Source organism: Lynx rufus, unplaced genomic scaffold, assembly GCF_022079265.1.
Source record: "Lynx rufus isolate CCGP_SWC_20201006 ecotype Redwood Valley unplaced genomic scaffold, mLynRuf1.p SCAF_54, whole genome shotgun sequence".
Lineage (NCBI taxonomy): Eukaryota > Metazoa > Chordata > Mammalia > Carnivora > Felidae > Lynx > Lynx rufus.
In genome coordinates, this window is record NW_025814872.1 from 194300 (window position 1) to 215445 (window position 21146).

Consider the following 21146-nt stretch of genomic DNA (forward strand, 5'->3'; position numbering starts at 1 on the left):
CAAAGAATTACATCTGCAAGAATCATCTCTACTCCAAACAGGACTTTTTTTTTTCTTTTTGAGAGAAAAAGAGAGAAAGCACGTGGGGGAGATGGGCAGAGGGGGACAAAGAGAGAAACTTAAGCAGGCTACACGCTCAGTGCAGAGCCCGGTGTGGGACTTGATCTCATGATCGTGATATCATGACCTGAACCGCAGTCAACAGTCAAGACGCCTGCCGGAGCCACCCAGGCGACCCCAGAACTGGATTTTTATAAGCGTATCTCCCGGGTTTTAAGAGAGGAGACAATAGTTCTAAAATAAGAATGAGTATTTGTGACAGAGAACAGGATTATGAACAAACAGCAACAGATCGTGAAGGTGAAAATATTGTGGATAACCTTTTTACACCTGCACCAGACGATGAAGAAATCCTGGGTACAACTCAGAAGCAACTTGATGCTATGAAGTTGAGAGGGAGCCTCCCAAAATTAGGCAAAATGTGGAGAATCTATGAAATAAAATTGAAAAGACACATAGGATAAAGAAAGTTTCACACTTGACTAATTGCTGGTCCTGAAGTACAAAATAGAGAATGGAGGGGGGTCGATAATATGCCGGAAGCAGTGTTTTCCCTAAATATCAATGGCATCACAGTTCCTATGGAGGTAACTGCACGTGCTACCCAGCCAGACTCTGAAGTTTTAAGTATTTTTTTCAAATCATCCAAATTTTTTGAGTGTGTCTTTAAGATCCATTCTGTGCTCTGCCCCAGGCAAAGCTATGGCAAGAGGTAAGCCTCGTCCTTGAGTAGTTCTTCATAGAGCTAAGAATGTAGGTTCCACAGGACTGTTAAGGATCGGCAGGTCTCTCCATCTGCACTCGTCATTCCCTGGGAAGCCCTGGGGCATGTGGGTAATACAGACCTAAGGACAGGGGAGGAAGGAAGAGGAAGAATATTATTTCCCTGGCCTCCTAACACAGGTTCTCCACCAGGGGAACACCACCCCACTACCCATCCTCCGTATCTAGGAATGTTGGGAAAGGTCCTGATAGCACTCATTATCTTGTCCCACAATGACTGGGGCTTCAGCTGCTCTTTAATGAGAAAAAGAAATGGTGCTGAATGTTCCCACAAGGAACAGGACAGTCCCACGTGCTGAAGAAATACCCCACCCAAAGCATCAATTGTGCCCATGGTGAGAAACACAGCATGTCCCCATGGTGGAGTTTGGTGTTCAGAGAACCCCGCGTCAGTATACCAGCCCATGAACAAGACAAGTGCTCAGTTGTTCTACATGGGTCCAGGTGGAGACTCCTTCTGGCTGCACCAGGCTTCCAGCAGGAGAGCGCCCATAATAACCACAACTAGGGCAGCCAGACCCAGGCGGATGAGGTTGCCCGTGGTGTAGTCCCTCGATATGGCACCTGGGGGGACTGGGAGAGAGGAGAGCGTCAGCACCAGCCAGTAGAGGAGCGCCCGTCCTTCCCACGTGGATCTGCCCAACGGGACGCTCCTGCACCCACGTGTGTGCCCTGGCCAGTGGTCAGCTGTGGCCGCCCTGAAGTTGTAATCACTGAAAACCCAACGTGGGATTTCGTGAGGGTTCTAGTGGGTCTTCCTTGGTCTTCTGTCCTTTGTCTTCTCTCTGCTCGGTCTCTCTTCCTTCATTTATTGGCTCTTCATATCATTTGACCCTCCCACGTGTCCCTTTTCCCTTCTCCCTCCTGGTATTAGGAATCGGGCTTAGGAGCAAGACCAAAACCCAAAGATGCTGCCCCGAGCGTGGAAATGATTCGGTGGTTGCCTGTGCACCCCCTCCTCACGGCAAAGACTTCAGGCGGCCGTGAGCTCAAGAAAATTCAAGCCCAGTAGCTAAGCACCGAGAGCACTGTGCATTTCATTCCCACCGCACCCAAGAAGAGCTAGGGCTCAGTGTTGGCCTTGGCTCCTAATGAGGACCTGGGCTGGCATTGGCCCTGGCTCCTAATGAGGACCTGGGCTCCTAATCAGGACCTGGGCTCGGGGTTGGCCCTGGCTCCTAAGAGGACCTGCGAGTGAAGCTTCCATGTCACACAGGCCGTGGGTGCAGAGTTCATGTGTGAGCCCACCAGCCACAACGTTTCCCGGAGACAGAGTCCGTGGGAGGAACCCGTGGTGACGTCGCGGACCCAGGGTGCCCTCTGCACCTGTCTGCGCTGGCTGCACGGTCCCTGCTTTCCAACCAGAGGGCGATGGGCCACCACGGCTCACATGCACACGTCTACGGTGCCACGGAAGCACGGGGTGTGGCATCCGAGGAAGCAACGTTCTGGCCAGACACACAAGATGGTTGTGGAAGATCCTCCTCCACGGGTGACCCAGAACCTGGCGGCCGGGGCAGCAGCGCGCACTAAGAACGAGACCGCAAGCCATGAGGCTGCCATCACCGGGACGACCCACAAGTCTAAGAGACGCAAAGGGTAGGGGAAGGGACGCTGACGGTTGGCGGGATGGATCGTTTGCAAGAACAACTTGAGCAATTCTCCAGGAATACAGAACAACAAAGGCCAAAGACTAGAGGCTAGGAAAGGGCAGGTGTGAGAAGGAGATGACGGTAAAATCAGAAGGGAAAGAAGAATCAGAAAGGAACAGAAGCAACGCTCTCCAGGTAGAAAAAAGAGCACGTCGTTCACCTTAAACTGATAGTGTTGTAAGTCAGTGATGGGTCCACCCAACTGGGAACGCAAGCAAAACAGCCAAAATAAAGACAAGCTGAGGAAGAAATGAATTGACTTTCCCCAACTTCTGAAAAATGGTGCAAACCCTCACCTCTCACCCGGATCTCAAGACGATCGCTAGGCTGTGAGGCCCAGAAAGGAGTTCCGGTCTGGAAGTAGACACAGCTGTAGTTCCCGGCGTCACCGACTGTCACGGTCTGCAGGGAGAAGTCCGCCTCCTTGCCGGCTGGGGTCCGGAGCCGGATGGGCTCTGCCGCTCCCGCCTTCAGCAGGGCGAACCTCATGGGCCCGAAAATATTGTCTGGCCTCTGGCACTGCAGGGTCACGTCGTCTCCTGCGGTCACCACACCCCTTTGGTGTGCTTGCAGGGAAGGTTTAGGGAGACCTCCTGGAAGAGAAGGGGGGCTCCGAGGTCACGGGGAGAAGCCCGGGGTCCCCCACTCACCCTTGTTCTCCCGCGAGGGGTTCCTGCTGAGTGTGGGACACAGATCCCTGGTGTCACCCTCTTTCGACTCTGCGGGAAGGAGGTCCCCCCGCCCCCACGAGCCCTGGATGAGGCCGACCAAGTCATTCTGTTGCTGTGTGTCTCCACCTTCTCTGTCCCGTCCTCTGGTCCCTCCCCCAGGCCCGTCCTGCTCCTCACCTGTCACCAGCAGCAGGATGACCTCACTGGGCGGTGATCTTATGTCCGGGGCCCCTGGTCTGTAGCACTCACAGGTGTAGTCTCCAGCGTGGCTGCTTCTTAGGTCAGTGAGGTGAAATTCAGCCAGGCCCTCCTTGGAAGCCGGTGATCGTGAAAAGTCCAAAACAACATTACCCTTTTTGAGAACAAAGTCGACATCCTTGGTCGGGGTCTGGCATCGCAGCCTTACACTGCTTCTGGGAGGCGCCACCCAGCTGGGCCAGGCCCTGAGGGTGGGCTTGGGAAGGGGCTCTGGAAGGAAGCAGATTGGGGACAGGATTTGGTGCCCTCGCCTGCTGTCAGGAAACCCCTTGAAGGAAAGAGAAGGGATGCGGGGAATTTGGAGCGAAGGAGAGGGAGGGTTTAACTGAAGGAACACTCACCGTCAGTCCCCCTGCTTCCTTGGCCAGCGCACAGCCCTGCAAGAGAACCGTCTGTCCGTGAGACCTGAGCCCTGTCTCAAGGGGACCTCCCCGGGGGGGGGGGGGTCTGCCACTGAGACCAGACCCTGGAGGTCACGCATCTGGGAGTGTTCTCATTTCCCCATGCTGGACCCAGGCTTCCACTCCGTCCTCAGCTCCTGCCCCATTTCCCACAGAAGGTCTCCTCTTTGGATGCCACCTGCCACTCCAGGGGCTCTCCTGGCTTCACAAACGTCCACAGACCCCTGGATTCTCAGCCTCTATCATGGACAGGCTCTTGCATTTTTGTCAAGCTGGTGTTACAGTTCCTGAACATCCCCCCCACTGGCCCCCGCCAATTCACCCTGGATGTAGAAGGCAGGAACCCTGAAAAAGATCAGGAAGCATGGGACTTGAATGTGACCCTGGGCCACCTCTGATCTTGTCTGAGACCCTGAGTGGGCCTGACAGTCTGCAGACAGCCTCACCTGTGCCGGAAGAACCCCTCCCCACCCCATGCTGAAGGCTGCTCTATGCCAGGGGTACCTGGGTGGCTCAGTCCATTAAGCGTCCAACTTTGGCTGCAGTCATGATCTCCTGGTCCATGAGTCGGAACCCCATGTCGGGCTCTGTGCTGACAGCTCAGAGCCTGGAGCCCGCTTCGGATTCCGTGACTCCCTCTCTCTCTTCCCCTCCCCCGCTTGCACTCTGTCTGTCTCTCTCAAAAATAAAAACTTAAAAAAAAAATCCGTTGACTTAGAAAGAAATTTGCAATTGACAGTTATTATGTGTATCTCCGAGCACCCACAGACATCCTGCTGTTAATGCCCAAATGTGGTAGACACGTTTTGTATGAGTTCTAAGATCTCCCGAAAAATAACATCAAGCCTGTTTACAGAATTTATTGGAAGAGAGTGATTGCTCTAAGTCAACAGATACTTAAGAGATTTCCCCTTCCTTCCTTCTTCCTTCTTTCTTTCCTTCCTTCCTTCCTTCCTTCCTTCCTTCCTTTCTTTCTTTCTTTCCTTCTTTCCCTGTGTGAACCAGTTTTGTGTCTTAGTCATGAAAAGGGGGAAGTTACCAGGCCTTTGTGCTAAAATTGTCTGGGGAAATCAAAAATACTACATTCCATGTTTTGAAAAAAAAAAAAACAAGAAAAAGAGATAAATAGCCAAAACATGAAAAGACCCAAGCATCCAGTGAAGGATAAGTGGATAAAGGAAAGGTCTGTGGTCTGTAAAGACAGTGGAATACTCTTCTGCCATTTGAAAGGAATGAAATGCTGGGGTGCCTGGGTGGTTCAGTCGGTTAAGCATCTGACTTCATCTCAGGTCATGCTCTCGCAGTTCGTGGGTTCGAGCCCCACGGCGGGCTCTGTGCTGACAGCTCAGAGCCTAGAGCTGCTTCTGTTTCTGTGTCTCCCTCTCTCTCTCTGCTCCTCCCCTGCTCTCACTCTGTCTCTCTCTCTCTCAAAAATAAATAAACATTAAAAGCAATGAAATGCTGATAGATGCTACATCATGAGTGGACTTGGATGACACTTTGCTGTGTGAAATTAGCCCAACACCCAAGAACAATTACTGTGTGATTCCACTGACACAAAGTACCTAGCTAGAATGGGCAAATTCATGGTTATCAGGGGGCTGGGGAGGAAGCAGAAAGGAGTATTGATGAACGAGTACAGAGTTTATGTCGGGGATGACACAAACGTTTTGGGTGAAGGTTGCACATCGTTGTGAATGCACTGAAATGCCACCGAACTGTATACTTACAGAGAGTTAAGAGGATCAATATTATTTACATATATTTAACGTAATAAAAAGCAGAACATAATGGGTGTGTTTACGGTATTGAAAAGAAAATTCTCACCGATGCCAGACAAAGTGGGAGTCTGAAAAAATAAATTCTAGATGGCATGGGACAGCTCACAAGGGGATTGCGATTAGGACAGAGAAGTCAGCATGTGCTCTGTCTTGCCTCACGGGACATTTTGGGGCCTGTGAAAATTCAGAGCCTTTGCAGTCCCAGCCCTGTGTCCCTCAGCCGCCTCCTGTACTCCTCAAGACGCTCGGTCCCGAACACCTTTGAGGGAGGTAAGGAGGTGATGTAAGGATTGCTCTGTGGGGCCGCCTGACGTCTTGGGATCAGAGAACTATGGAGGGAGGGAGGCAGTTTTAGCATAAATATCTGGTAGTTTCAGGGCGCCTGGGTGGCTCGGTCGGTTAAGCATCTGACTTCGGCTCAGGTCATGATCTCACGGTCCGTGAGTTCGAGCCCCGCGTCAGGCTCTTTGCTGATAGCTCAGAGCCTGGAGCCTGTTTCAGATTCTGTGTCTCCCTCTCTCTGACCCTCCCCTGTTCATGCTCTGTCTCTGTCTGTCTCAAAAATAAATAAACGTTAAAAAATAATTTAAAAAAAAAACTGGTAGTTTCCCCCTTCTCACTGCTGAGACACAAAACTGGTGGTCCACACAGGGTAAAAAAAAAAAAAAAAAAAAAAAAAAATGGAGATGTGTTAGAAACATGGGCCTAATCACTTCAGTGGCTTCCTGTGCTCTGTTAGCAGGAAGGAGATGGAACTTGGTAGATGGTGGTTGGACACACCTTCAGGCCACGTAGGGTTTATCATTCGGCCCCAGGCCCCCGGCACATCTCATCTGATCTCACCCCTGTCTTGAGCAGGACACTTGCTTAGAGGCCTCATTGCTTATGAGGCAAGAGGAAGTCCTCTTAGGAGAGACTCACTCGCTCTCAAAGCCAAACATGGAAAAAGGTTTATCTCATTGCAGTGAGGCAGAGAATGAATAGTCAAAAGGTGGGAACAACCCAGGCACCCACCAACAGGCGGATGGAGAAACAAAATGAGATCCATATATAAGTGGAATAGTACTCAGCCGTCAAAAGCAGTGAAGATTTCAGACATGTGTCTGGAGACAATCTCTGGAAGGCATTGCTAGTGGAACCTGTGCCTAACCCAGCCAGAGGAGAATGAACGATAAAAGGAATAGTAGACGTATTTTTTTTGGACACAGACGGGCGTGTCTTCCTACGACGAGCCTCTGACATAAGGGGCCCTCTGCGAGCAAACCTGAAGTCTTGGGATCAGAGATCCGTGGCGATGGCAGGAAGCCAAGTGCAAAGAGCCATGCTGACGTGAGTCCTCCCTTCCTGTCTGTGGATATCAAGCTTTGTTGGTTTCTGGAGACCAGTTCTGGTCTCTGGTCCATCACTGGGGACATGCTGAATCACGCGTCTCTGCCTCCTCAGGGGTTTCCAACCCCGAAACCCTTTCAGACACTCCTAGAGTGCTCCATACCAAGGACCCCATGTGTGTGTGTCCCTCTTACTTCAACATCGTGGCTGAGTGGAAACGTTTTTAGAACCCGGCGGTTCTGGGTTGAGATCTGGCTTCCCTGCACACCACCCGTGCGATCCGAGACAAAGCTCTTGACTCTGCAGACTGAGATTGGATTCCTAATCTGCAGACGCGGACCTCGTTCTCTCTTGCAGGGTTTGTGTTGTGGGGAGTGTTGTTTTTATTTTTTGAGGGGTGGAAACCAGCGTGGTATTTCCCAAGTGTGGAATACATCCCATCAGTGTTAGACGTGATGAGTTCGAGGCGGAAGGAAGGACAGTCCAAGCGCTGTGTGATTGTATGCAGTAAGCACCAAGAGAGCCTCCTTGAAGCTAGCCTCTGACATACCTGGATGGGGGCTAATTGCCTCCATAGCAGAGAACTAGCAGCTCTCGGGCCCAGAAGCTTGACAAGGACCAGCGTATAGTTAGAGAATGCTAATACTGTTTCCTTCTCACTGCATTTACTTTATAGTTTTTGTATTTGACCAGGATTTTTTAAGTTTATTTATTTATTTTAATATTTCTAAAAATTTTTTTTTCAACGTTTATTTATTTTTGGGACAGAGAGAGACAGAGCATGAACGGGGGAGGGGCAGAGAGAGAGGGAGACACAGAATCCGAAACAGGCTCCAGGCTCCGAGCCATCAGCCCAGAGCCCGACGCGGGGCTCGAACTCACGGACCGCGAGATCGTGACCTGGCTGAAGTCGGACGCTTAACCGACTGCGCCACCCAGGCGCCCCTAGTTTATTTATTTATTTTGAGAGAGAGAGAGAGAGAGCGGGTCTGTGTGTTCTTGAGTGGGGAAGAGGCAGAGAGAGGGAGAGAGAGAGAACCCCAAGCAGGCTCCATGCTGTCAGTGCAGAGCCTGATGCGCAGCTCAAATCCCATAAACCATGAGGTCCATGACCTGAACCAAAACCAAGAGCCGATGCTCAACCAACCGAACCACCGGGTGCCCCGACCTGGATTTTCATTCATAGTATCGAAAGTTTCTTTCCTAAGCACTTTTATTTAGGTAAAAAAGGCTAAGTCAGTATTAAAAACAAAACACGTTAAGCCGGGGCGCCTGGGTGGTTCAGTTGGTTAAGCATTCGACTCTGACTTCAGCTCAGGTCATGGTCTCACAGTTCGTGAGTTCGAGCCCCGCGTCGGGCTCTGTGCTGACAGCTCAGAGCCTGGAGCCTGCTTTGGATTCTGTGACTTCCTCTCTTTCTGCCCCTCCCCCACTTGTGCTCTGTCTTTCTCTCAAAAATAAATAAACATTATTTTTAAATTAAAAAAAAACACGTTAAGCCAATAAAGTACAGGTAGCAAAGGCTTTTCTGCAGAAATCATGAACTTGGAACATTCATTGAAATTTGTAAAGCACCAGTTTAGAAGTAATGTGTGCATTGATTGCACTCGGCAAGATTTCTGATACGTAGTATGCGCTCAATAAACCAAGGCTGATGTTTTTGTTTTCTCTTTCAATCCCCAGCCCAAACCTCTTACCGAGTCTGTTGTTTTCTAGGGTCGCCCTGTGAGACTTACTGAGACAGAGCAGTGGGAGTAGCCTAGGGATCATGGCAGCAAACCAGCCTGTCCAGAGCCGCGTCTTCAGCTGTGCAGCCCGTGGGAGGGAACGGAGCTGGGACGGCCACAACCTCACTCACGACTCCAGAGTGTGGGCAGGAACAAGGTTTCTCTAACTGTTAAGTTCCTCCTTTCACAGCTACGTTCTGGAAACGTTCTCAGTGCTGCTGATTGCAACATGTTCCTCACATGCCCAGCTTCAAGGATTTGACTCACGGAAGCCCTCAGTCCTTGTCTGTCTTCAGATTTCACACATCAGATATGCGACCCCCCACGTACCTGGAGCGTGAGCCTGAAGGATTCCTAAGAGAAGATGAAGATATTTCACTGTTGAGAATACTGGAAAATGCTGGACAAACACTCAGGTTGCTGGACGTTGTCCACTGTCTTAAGAGCTGAGGACTAGGGTCGCCTGAGTGGCTCAGTCAGTTAAGTGTCCGACCATGGCTCAGGTCATGATCTCACGGTTCGTGGGTTCAAGCCTCTCAACAGGTCTGTGCTGATGGCTCAGAGCCTGGAGCCTGCTTGGGATTCTGTGTCTCCCTCTCTCTCTGCCCCTCCCCTGCTCACACTTTGTCTCTCTCTTCCAAAAATAAATAAACATTAAAAAAAATAAAAATAAATAAACTTAAAAATAAAAAATAATAAAATGAGAGTATGTATCCCAAGCAAAAAGGAAGTCTGTCCTTCCTCACAGCTGCATAAATGGGCTTTCTCTCTTGGGTCAGGACCCACCAGTATGTTCACAAAGCACCTCAGAACCAGGAGACCCAAAACGGGTCCTGGGCTTGGGTTTCTTCTTCCATGATGGGCATGTTGCCAGCCCCAGGGGCAGAGCCCTCTGGATGGGTCTCACGGGACCCGGTATAAATCATTGTTCTCACGTTTACCAATAAGTAATTGCGAGAAGCTGGCACAAACCTCCCCGGGACTCCTTGGACCTCTGGTCACAGAGCAACGCTAGGAGTGAGTAGGTTTCCTTCCGTGACCAGAAGTCAGTGTCATGGGGTACCTCGTCATGCCAGCCAAATAGCTCAGGCCAGCTCCTGCTGGAACGACCCTCACAGCACAGTGCTCTAGTAACCTTCATGTGTGGCCACTGAGCCACGTTCCTCAGGATGCACAGTGGTTCAGGGGACGCCGTGCTCTCTGCACCCAAGATCGCTTTCGTCTCCTGGAAAAGCTGTGTGGGACTCAGGCTGTTACTTAGCCAAGAAATGAAATTATCAGAAGGTCCGAAACGGCACCTTTCCATTTCTTGTTGCTTCCTTCACTGATTTTGTCTCTAGGTAGGAAAATGCACTGCTGCAACTTAAAAATGTAAATCCTCAGGGGCACCTGGGTGGCCCAGTCGGTTAAGCGTCCAACTCTTGATCTCAGCTCAGGTCTTGATCTCAGGTTGTGAGTTCAAGCCTGCGTTGGGCTCCACACTGGGCGTGAGGCCTACTTCAAAGCATCCTGACTAGCTTTTACTTCTTTTATCTCCACAGAAAGGGTTTCTAATCTATTTTCAACCCCAGCTAGTATTCTTATTATCGTGATTCTAAATTCTGGTTCAGACATCTTGCTTATATCTGTGTTGATTATGTCCCTGGCTGTCATTTCTTCCTGCTCTTTCTTTTGAGGCAGGGATTCCTTCATTTTGTCATTTTGAGAGAATAAAAGGAATTAATAAGGTAAAAAAATTAAAATTAAAAAATTAAAAACAATACACAAAAAAATCAAATACATGATGCTAGATCCTAGGTGTGTTTTGGTCTGGTTGTTGAAAGGAGCTTGGTAGATTAGAGAAAAAAGGGAAAGATAAGAAAAAAAAGGAAAAAGTTTGAAAATTTGAAAAAATGAATACAATGAAATACAATAAGATGAAATGATGGAAGTAAAATAGAATTTGAAAAATTTACAAAAATAAAAAATACGGTAGAAGAAAATTTAAAATATTAAAAAAAAATTTTTTTTCTACGTTTATTTATTTTTGGGACAGAGAGAGACAGAGCATGAACGGGGGAGGGGCAGAGAGAGAGGGAGACACAGAATCGGACACAGGCTCCAGGCTCCGAGCCATCAGCCCAGAGCCCGACGCGGGGCTCGAACTCACGGACCGTGAGATCGTGACCTGGCTGAAGTCGGACGCTTAACCGACTGCGCCACCCAGGCGCCCCAAGAATTTTTTTTTTTAATTTTTTTTTTAACGTTTTATTTATTTTTGGGACAGAGAGAGACAGAGCATGAACGGGGGAGGGGCAGAGAGAGAGGGAGACACAGAATCGGAAACAGGCTCCAGGCTCTGAGCCATCAGCCCAGAGCCTGACGCGGGGCTCGAACTCACGGACCGCGAGATCGTGACCTGGCTGAAGTCGGACGCTCAACCGACTGCGCCACCCAGGCGCCCCTAAAATATTTTTAATAAAATTGAAAATAAAAATAAATTTTTTCTCTTTCTGTATCCAAGAAAAAGAAAAAATATGAATAGATGGACCAGCAAACTGAAATACAATTGAAATTGTATTGTTTTCCCCTAGAAATCAAACTATGAAGCACTTTATAGTCCATAAACTAAGCAGGCAGAGAGACGCACGGTGTTCCTAAAGAGTGAGGTTGGCCCAGTTGGGCGGGACTGAAGACAAATTTTTTAAGTTTATTTATTTGTTTTGAGTGGGAGAGAGAAAGTGTGAGTGGGGAGGGGCAGAGAGAGAGAATCCCAGGCAGGCTCCACACTGTCAGTGCAGATCCCAACAAGGGGTTCAAAGCCACAAACGAGATTGCAGGGCTCGAACCCACGAACCATGAGATCACGACCTCAACCAAAGTCCAATGTTTGAGCCACCCACACACCCCTAATTTAAAAAAAAAATTTTTTTAATGTAAATCCCAGTTTACCCACACTTTGACCAACTTGCTGACTTCATGGTATAGGTGAACCATTATTTTTTACCAAATTGTATTTGCGAAATTCCAAATTGTACTTGGTAAAATTTGGCGGGTGGGGGCAAACTAACTGGGAATATGTAACCTGAGAGGCAGTGAGGCAGGTCCCCTTGCACAAAGACACAGAGGTAGGAGAGGCAGGTGCAGGAGTTGGAACCCAGCTCTGTCTCCAAAGCCCATTTCCTTTCCAGAAAATCACATGACGCTCCCCACCCCTGGCCCCCAGTGGTGAAGGTATCTCTGTGTCTTGGGTCCATTCTGTGGAATGATGCCCACAACAGTGTGAGTGTTTCGGTTATCTATTGCTGTGTAACAGCATTACCCCGAGGGTAGCGGCTTAAGCAGCACACCTTCAGTATTTCATTGTTTCGGGGGCCAGGAGCCGAAGCATCGCTGAGCAGGGTTGTCTGTGACCTGCAGTCGCTGAGTCAGCCGGGGCTGGGGTCTAATCCGGAAGCTCAGCTGGGGAAGGATCCACTTCCGTGCTGCAGTTCTGACATGCGTCACCCAGAGTGAGCACAGACTTCACAGGCTAAGGGTGAGGGGCCCACAGGACTGTCCTCACTGCAGACACCAGCTGTGTGCTCAGCTGTTCCCGAGCCACCTGCACCCATGAACAGATGACCTAAATTTTTGTAGGTTCCCACTACTCCGTGAGGTTCAATAACTTGCTAGAACCACTCAAAGAATTCAAGAAAGCACTATATTTATGATTACAATTTCTATTATAAAGGATATAAATCAAGACCATCTAGATTTAGAGACACATAGGGTGAAACCTGGGAGGGCCCCAAAAGCAAAGCTTCCTATGGTCTCAGGATGTGTCACCAGCCAGAAAACTCCCTGAGCCTCAGTGTGCACAGTTTTCTTGGGGATATCACATAGGCATGATTGATTGCAGCATTGCCCACATGATTGACTCTATCTGCAGCCTCTTCTCATCCCCAGAGGTCAAGGCTGTAACCTTGTAATCACATGGTCTTTCTGGCACCACCAGCCCCCATCCTGAGTCATCTCACTGCCATAAACTCGGGTGTGGTCCAAGGTGCCTGCTGTGAATAATAAAGATGCTGCTGTTGCCCAAGAGATCCAAGGGGTTCCCTGGGGGACTCAGTCAGTTGAGCGTCTGACTCTTGATTTCAGCTCAGGCCACCGTCTCACAGTTTGTGAGTTTGAGCCCCACATCGGGCTCTGTGCTGACAACACGAAACCTGCTTGGGATTCTCTCTCTCCCTCTCTCTCTGCACCTCCCTACTTGCACTGCCTCTGTCTCTTCAAAATAAATAAATAAACTTCAAAAAAGGGTGAGAGATAGATTCCAAGCGCTTAGAGATTAGCTCCCGGGAGCCAGGGACAACGACCAGCCAAATTCCTTATTATACAACACAAGCCCACATGCTTGTTGGAAGAAGCCAGTTCCTTGCTGGCTGGAGACGGTCCTCGGTTCCTTGCCAAGTGGGCTTTTCCCAAAACAGGGATTCCACATCATCATCCAAATGCACAAGGAAGGTAGAAAAAGCGCACTGTCAAGATGGCAGTTGTATTCTTCAGTAGCATAACCGCTGAAGTGACATCCTATCTCCTTTGCCATATTCTGTAGGTTAGAAGCAAGTTGACAAAACCAGGGGAGGGATGGCCCAGGGACACAAATACCAGGAGTGAGAATAGTTGGAGGTCACAGGTCACAGTGAAGGCTTTGCTCGCACCCACAAACTTGTGTAAGGTGATGGAGCAGCTTTGTGGCGAGAAGGGAGTGTGAACAGAAGAGCGGCTATCAAGGAAAACACTGAGCGCTTGTCAGGAAGGAAGCAGGAAGTAGTACAACCCCCTTAGAAAACTGTTCAGAAGTAGCAAATGAAATTAAGCATACACCTGTTCTTTGACCCAGCCATCCCACTATTTATATTCCAGGGGGAATGTGTGCACATGTGCCCATGTCTGCAAAGACATAGCTAAGAGTGTTCGTGCAAGCTGGCCCACAGAAGCCGCAGCCTGCAAACAACCCAATTGTCCATCCCCTGGAGACCGTTCTCCGTGACCGTGGCACAAATGTGCATTGGAGTGATGCTCAGCGGTAGATAGGGAAGAAAACACAACTACATGTAACGGCGGGGATAAACCTCAGGAACGACATATTTGGGTGAAAGAAGCCAGACACAGAAGAGAACACATAGCGTGGCCGCGTGTATGTGAGGGCATATGAAGAACAGGCTTGAAAAGTGATGAAAAGGTGGTGAAAAGGCAGAAAAAGGAAGGGTCTCTGGGGCCGTGGCGGTTGACTGGAGGGTGTCACAGGGAAACCTCCTGGAGTTCTGGAAATACTGTGTTTACTTGGATGGTGGTTATACCAAAGGGGATAGGTAGAGATAGATTACTGGGATATCTATATATCTATATCTGTCTGTCAGTCATCTATCCATAGTCACTTAGCTGTGCAAGGTTTGTGCATTTCACTCTGCAAATGATACCTCTCATTTATTTATTTATTAAAAATTTTTTTTTAATGTTTATTTATTTTTGAGAGAGAGAGCACGAGCAGGGGAGGGACAGAGAGAGGGAGTCACAGAATCTAAAGCAGGCTCCAGGCTCCAAGCTGTCAGCACAGAGCATGACGTGGGGCTCAAACTCGTGAACTGTGAGATCATGATCATGACCTGGGCCGAAGTCAGACGCTCAACTGACTGAGCCACCCCAGCGCCCTGATACCTCTCATGTAAAAAATAAATTTTTAGAAGGAAACGAGTCTTCATTGCAGATCTGAGGAAAGGGATCCCCATTTGCCTGGCGCCCCAAGGGCTCTCCATCATCCATCGGAAGATCTTGTTTGCTGGGCTCCAGGCACTCTCCCAGCTATGTCTTGAGGGTCAAGTACACACAGGTTTCCAGGGGCTGTTCCATCTGGCTGGAAGGACCCTCACTTAGGGCTCTGATGTCCAGCTCAGCATAAGTCACTCCGTGGGGTTCCTCAGCTCTTGAGACCTGGGATGCTTCATCCTGAAGGTAAGCAGGGAGAGAAGGATCAAGTCCCCCCGGGAAAGAGTGTTAGATTGTGGAGATTTAGCGTTTGTGATGGCAGTGTGGTAGACAGCTGTGTTAGGAAGAGCCTCCTGCCCTTCGGGTCTTCATGCAGTCCCTTCCCCTCTCGAAGGTTGGCGGGACCTAGTGACCTGCATCTGTCAGTCGGAATAAGCAAGAAGGATGGGCTGTCATGTGTCATGTCCAAGACTAGGTTATGAAAGACTAAGGTTATGACTTCCATCTTGTTTATACCTGTTTCCCTCACTCGTGCTGATCAAGCCAGCTGCTGTGTTAGGAGCTGCCGTATGGAAAGGTCCATATGGCCAACGTGGTCTCTGGCCAACAGCCAGCAAGGATCTGAGTCCCACCAACCGCCACCTGAGTGAGTGAGTGTGGAAGCAAATCCTCTCTTACTCAAGCCTGAACCAGCAGCCAATGCCTTCGTCCCAGCCTTGTGAGACCCAACTCCCAGCCTTGTGAGACCCAATGAGAGACCACGTCGCTGAGCCACACCCAGACTCCCTCCCTGCAGACACTGAGATCCTAAGTGTTGCCTTAACCAACTGCATTTGGGGATGATTTGTTATGAAACTTCAGATAACTCAAATAGACAGCCATCACGTTAGTGTGAATGTGAGATGTCCAGAGTAGGCAAATCCTTAGGGACAGGAAGCTAGTGGTTGTCAGAGGCTTGGGGTGGCGGTGTGGGTGTGCAGAAAGACTGCTTACAGGGTGTGGGGTTTCCTTCGAGGCGATGAAAATGTTCTCGAACTGGATTCGTGGGGTATTATTGGACAACGTTGTGAATATTCCGAAAGTTGTGAATATCCCGGGTTAAAATGGTGGATTTTAGGCTTATGTGCATTTTGCCACAATTTTGTAAAAGAAACTGAACTGTAAAGGATAAAATAAACGTTACTATTAATAAGTGTGCTGTGTGGGTACTTCACGGTACGTGCTTTACAAAGAGCTCTTACCGTGTTTTCCTAAATTGCACCAACAGGTGGGGCATATTACCCCCATTGTGCGCATGGAGACCCTGAGGCTCAGGGTGGGAGAGTCACTTACCCGCGATTACGACCAATGGTTTATAATAGCAGTAGCTTCAGGGTACTGAATGCTTACATCGTGCCTGAGATCCCACTGACCCCTCTGTGTCTCTGAGCTCATTAAACCACCCTGTTAATCCCAGGGAGAAGGTGATGTGGGGGTGCCTGAAGCATCCGACTTCAGCTCAGGTCATGATCTCACGGTCCACGAGTTGGAGCCCCACGTCAGGCTCTGTGCTGACAGCTCAGAGCCTGGAGCCTGATTTGGATTGTGTCTCCCCCTCTCTCTGCCTCTCCCCTGCTTGCTCTCTGTCTCTCAAAAATAAAGAAACGTAAAAAAAAAAAAAAAAACAAAAAGGTGATGTTCATCACAAGTCACCTGGGAAAATGTCCTCAGAAAGGACATGGGATGAAGGTCCCCTGGCCAGAGAAGGCACAGAAGGGTTCAGACCAGATTCTCCTGGAGTGTAGAGTGAGGGTGGCAGTGGATGGACGTGGGAGCCCAGACCATTGACAAAACTGGCAGGAGGAACGGAGAGCCTGGGACAAGGAGGGGATGGGAAATGTCTATAGGGGACGCTCACCGACGCAGGAGGACAGCTCATTGTGGCTGTGGCTGTATCTGGGAGGGAAAAGGTCCTGCTGTTGCTTCACCCCCAGGCCCCAGGGGTTAACTCTGGACACACAATCCCACTCACATGCACATTCACATTATACATCCTCTCACACACATGCACGCACGTGTGTGTGCACACACAAGGCATGCACGTGACACACACATACGCCACATTCACATGCAACAGACGTGCAAACCACACCTGTGTGCACGCACAACACACAAACATATGCACGTCTATACACATGCACACATTCACGTACCTCTACGTGCATATGCGTGTTCACACACGTACATATATCCCTGCACACCTACGCGTGCAGACTCACAGACACACACTCAAATATACATGCTTATTTGAGAACACCACACGCATCCAAATACACACACACGTGTACCCACCATCGCTCTCTTTCCCGGGCTGATTACTTGTCCCCACTTTTTCCTCAGAAGAGCAGGAGCTGAAAGAGAGAAACAGTGAGGCACCGGAGACAAAGGGAATTGGAGTGAGACGTCAGGATCCTTGTGGGGAGGCGGAGGTGAGGCGCCCAGCAAGATCATGTGTAAACCAAAGTCCCCCCCCCCACCTCCTCCACGCTCATACACCCCACACGAGGGTCCCCACGTCATTCAGGTGCTCAGCAAAGTCTTGAGAGCTCAGGAGGAGAAGTGGTTGGGGACAGTGTGGTCCACGAGGAGGGGATCCAAGGGAAGAACCTTGAGCGAGAAGTGGAAGGTGGTCATGAGAAGAGAGGACGTGGAGAGACACTTGGGGATGATCGTCGGGGCTGGTCGGGGGCACATGAAAGGTTCAGGTAAGAAAGGGGGTCTTGAGTGGTCAAGGCAATAGTGGGGGAAGGGTTCGGTATGGGCTTGAATGGACCCCATTCAAGTCGGTATGGGCTGATTTGCTGAGTAGCTCTACCATTTGGTCATGTTGTCGGGAGCCGCCCCTGGGGATGAAAGAGACAGAGACAGTGTTGACCCTGTGATGTTACTTTCCCGTTCTGTTTCTCCCATTTCCTCCCAGGTACTTAGGCCTTGTTTTCCTGAACTCGCCCCACCGGGTGTATTTGTAGATGAGGAAGGCTCCAAGCAGGAAGAGAAGGGCAAAGACCACAGCGAGGGGGAATCCCCGTGGTCCCTGGGGAGAGGATAGTAGGTGAGAGGGTCAGTGGTTCCCTGAGTGTGCACTGAGGCACCTCACTGTGTCTCCCGTTGATCACATTCCTACCACTTGCTGGAGCTCTCACGACACTCTCTTCACACAAGTATCCCGGGAGAGCGACAGAGTGAGTGATGCCTATTCCACAGATGCAGAAGCTGGGCATCGGAGATTTGAAGTTCCCTTTCCAAAGTGGCCCAGGTAACTAGGCAGGGCTGCGCCCCTAATCCTACCCACCTCGAAAGACCTCGCACCGAGCCACAGCCTTCAGGCATCACCACAAGACAGACATCCTTGAGAACTTTCCCAGGTGTGGACGGTTCACAGCGTCACAAGGATATCTCATCCCACGCGTGGATGAGTGTGTGTAAGATCTGTGCTCCTACCGAGGCCTGTTTCTGCTCCCTTGGGTGATTTCCTTTCAGTTTTATCTAGAAGAGAGAATTCTAGAGTTAAATTTTATTTATTTTATTTTTTTAAATATTTATTTTTGAGAGAGAGAGACAGAGTGTGAGAGGGGGAGGAGCAGAGACAGAGGGAGATACAGAATCTGAAGCGGGCTCCAGGCTCTGAGCTGTCAGCACGTGGGGCTCAGACTCACAGACCTGATCGTGACCTGAGCCAAAGTCGGCTGCCCAACCAACTGAGCCAACCAGGCGCCCCCTATAGTTAAATTTTAAACTTAAATAATTGTAAATAGAATGTAAAACTCTATGCTGTGTTTACAAAGGCATGTCTATGTAGTAAAAGTGTAAATATCTGCACAGAAATAACACCAACTTCAGGGCGGAAAGTTCTGGAAAGGGGAAAAATAACAGAAGTAATGTTGAGAGAGAAAAAGGACTTCTTTTTTTTTTTTAATTTTTTTTTCAACATTTTTATTTATTTTTGGGACAGAGAGAGACAGAGCATGAACGGGGGAGGGGCAGAGAGAGAGGGAGACACAGAATCGGAAACAGGCTCCAGGCTCCGAGCCATCAGCCCAGAGCCTGACGCGGGGCTCGAACTCACGGACCGCGAGATCGTGACCTGGCTGAAGTCGGACGCTTAACCGACTGCGCCACCCAGGCGCCCCAGGACTTCTTTTTTTTTTTATCTTGTGGAAAGAAAACAGCTTTGGGGCAAATACAACAAAATGTGAACAAGTATAGGGGCGCCTGGGTGGCGCAGTCGGTTAAGCGTCCGACTTCAGCCAGGTCACGATCTCGCGGTCCGTGAGTTCGAGCCCCGCGTCAGGCTCTGGGCTGACAGCTCAGAGCCTGGAGCCTGTTTCGGATTCTGTGTCTCCCTCTCTCTCTGCCCCTCCCCCGTTCATGCTCTGTCTCTCTCTGTCCCAAAAATAAATAAACGTTGAAAAAAAGAAAAAAAAATGTGAACAAGTATAATTATGAGTGGTGGATACGTGAGTATCTGCTATTTGACTGTTATTTCTACTAGATAGTACTTTTTCAGATTTCTCAAAAGAAAGGAAATTCTTTCTTTTCTTTTTAGGCTTTTTTTTTTTTTATTCTGAGAGAGAGAGAGAGAGAGTGATGGAGGGGCAGAGAGAGAGGGAGAGAGAAAGAATTTCAATCAGGCTCCGCACGGACAGTGCCACGGACAGTGTGCAGAGCCCGATGCGGGGCTCGAGCCCACAAACTGTGAGATTGTGACCTGAGTTGAAATCAAGAGTCGGACGCTTAACTGACTGGGCCACCCAGGTGCCCCAAAAGAAAGCTAATCCTCATCCGTTGTCTTGCTGGTTTCTGGAGGGAAATTTTTGTGAGTTTTAGGTTTAGCTAGGAAACAAGTAAGATGGAATGCAGAAAGAGAAGGTGAGTGTATTCCAGAAATGTCCAGACCCCATTCAAGGACCCCAAGACTCATGTGGGCGGGTGTGATGGTTAATTTTATGTGTCAACTCGACTAGGCCGCGGTACCCAGTTGTTTGGGTCTAATACGAGCCTAGAATGGTGGCCAGGAAGCTGGCACTTGAAACTAATATAACGCTCTATGTTGACTACACTGGAATTACAGTCAAATAAAGCAAATGCAATCTTAAGTCAATTCATTAAAAAGAAGATGTGTTTAACATCTAAGGCGGTAGAGTTTGAGGGAGCAGATTACGCTCTATCATGTGGGTGGGCCTCCTCTAATCAAAGGTCAAAGGTCCAAGGAGACAAGACTGATCTCCTCTGAGGATGAAGGAATTCGGCTTCCGGCTGCCTTCAGACTCGACGTCACCTCTTCCCGGGGTCTCTAGCTTGTTGGCTCCAGAGTTGCCCGGGGTCACACAGCCAGTGAGTAGCAGAGCCGAGCTTCACAAAGCTCTACTGAGGTGACACCACATGACTCTTCATTGCCTTTATCATCCACAGCTGTGTGGGCCCCGCCTCCTCGAGCCTGAAGCCGCGACCCCTACCCTCAGCCTTACACTTCAGAGAAGGCAAGCCTGGGAAGCCTGCGGACTCCCGACCACTGTCTCCTCTGTTCCCTGTGGTACCGCCTATGGTTCTTCACCTCTGCCCTGCACAGCCACACCGTCAGGAGGTGGGACACCGTTTGTCCCAGCCTCCTCCTGCCGACTCAGCCTCCCCCACCGCCAGCTGCATTCTGCTGTCCTCCGAACCGGAGACTGCACTCGTCTTGTTCCAACTTCGGAAATGACGAGCAAACCCCACGAAACCCTGGGGTCTGGCTCCGAAGAAATCTCTGGGAGCCTGGAGACAAATCAAACCGGAATAAAGGGAGAAAAAAAAAAAACAAACCCAAACATCACAAGCGGCCTTCAAGGAAGACAGGTGATGCCAGTATCACTGGTAAGTATTTTCTGAAACAGCTACTGGTCTGGGGCACGTAGTTGAAGTAATTCGAGGCTTCAGGAATTGGAGGGGAGTATGGTCTCCACCTGTGAGATCCCTGCAAGAACTCTGGTGTCTAACTGGAAACTGGACGGTGGGTCTACAGCAGGATTTCTCCTCTTGGGCGCCACTGATATTTGGGGCTAGATGATTCTTCGCGGGGAGGGGTCCTTGTGTCATAGGGTGTTTTGAAGCATCCGTGGTCTCTACCTCCTAGATGCCAGAAGCATCCCCCACCCCCAGCGGTGACCGCCAAAACTGTCTCAGACATTGCCATACGCTGCCGAGTGGCAAAATCGCCCCCAGGGGACAACCAGTGGCCTGAGGAAAATAAGAGGTGACCCAAAAGTGAGGGACTTCTCTTTCCTTGTCCTTTGTCAGGATTCCTGCCGCCCACCTTCTCCCCGCCTCCCGCCCTTGGCCAGTCAGGTGACGCTCACGTCCCCACAAGTCAAACACGGGGGTGTAGCTGCAGCTTCATGGTTCTGGCCCCTGCAAGAGCCGCGTAAAACTGTGAGGGTTTGTAAAAGGCTCTGGGGGATCCCAAAGGGAAACCCTCGGGCTCCATTTTCAATAATCTGCCAGTGCACCTGTACCCAGTCGTCTGCCTGCCAAACACCCCCTCCCCGCCATGATGTCCTCCTCTCTTCCTCAGTCTTGCCCTTGGCGACAGTTGCCAGGGTTGGAACCGTGGCTGAAGGAAGACAGGAAAGGTCGACGTTGAACTTGACAACAGCTTCCCGGGTCCTTCTTGGTGAAGTGTCCTGTCACTGATGTATTCATGTCAGAAGCAGCAATATTTATGACCATCGAGGAA

General features: G+C 49.8%; 1 protein-coding gene across 8 annotated transcripts; it reads right to left on the reverse strand.

Annotated features, from left to right (window-relative positions):
* Positions 1 to 292: 292 nt before the first annotated feature.
* Positions 293 to 8798, reverse strand: TARM1 (T cell-interacting, activating receptor on myeloid cells 1). Of its 8 annotated transcripts, none has more exons than XM_047100949.1 (6): positions 8672 to 8797; positions 3766 to 3801; positions 3344 to 3634; positions 2792 to 3088; positions 1278 to 1416; positions 293 to 905 (listed from the first exon to the last, which is right to left on the reverse strand). In XM_047100949.1, the coding sequence occupies exons 1-6, from the start codon at positions 8703 to 8705 to the stop codon at positions 806 to 808; spliced, it is 897 nt and encodes a 298-aa protein (XP_046956905.1). In that variant the 5' UTR covers positions 8706 to 8797; the 3' UTR covers positions 293 to 805. The 8 variants fall into 8 exon arrangements, 6 of the variants coding, with proteins under 6 accessions (XP_046956905.1, XP_046956904.1, XP_046956906.1 ...); XM_047100948.1 differs by having other exon boundaries at positions 8633 to 8797; XM_047100950.1 differs by having other exon boundaries at positions 813 to 905; positions 1242 to 1416; positions 8633 to 8797.
* Positions 8799 to 21146: the final 12348 nt, after the last annotated feature.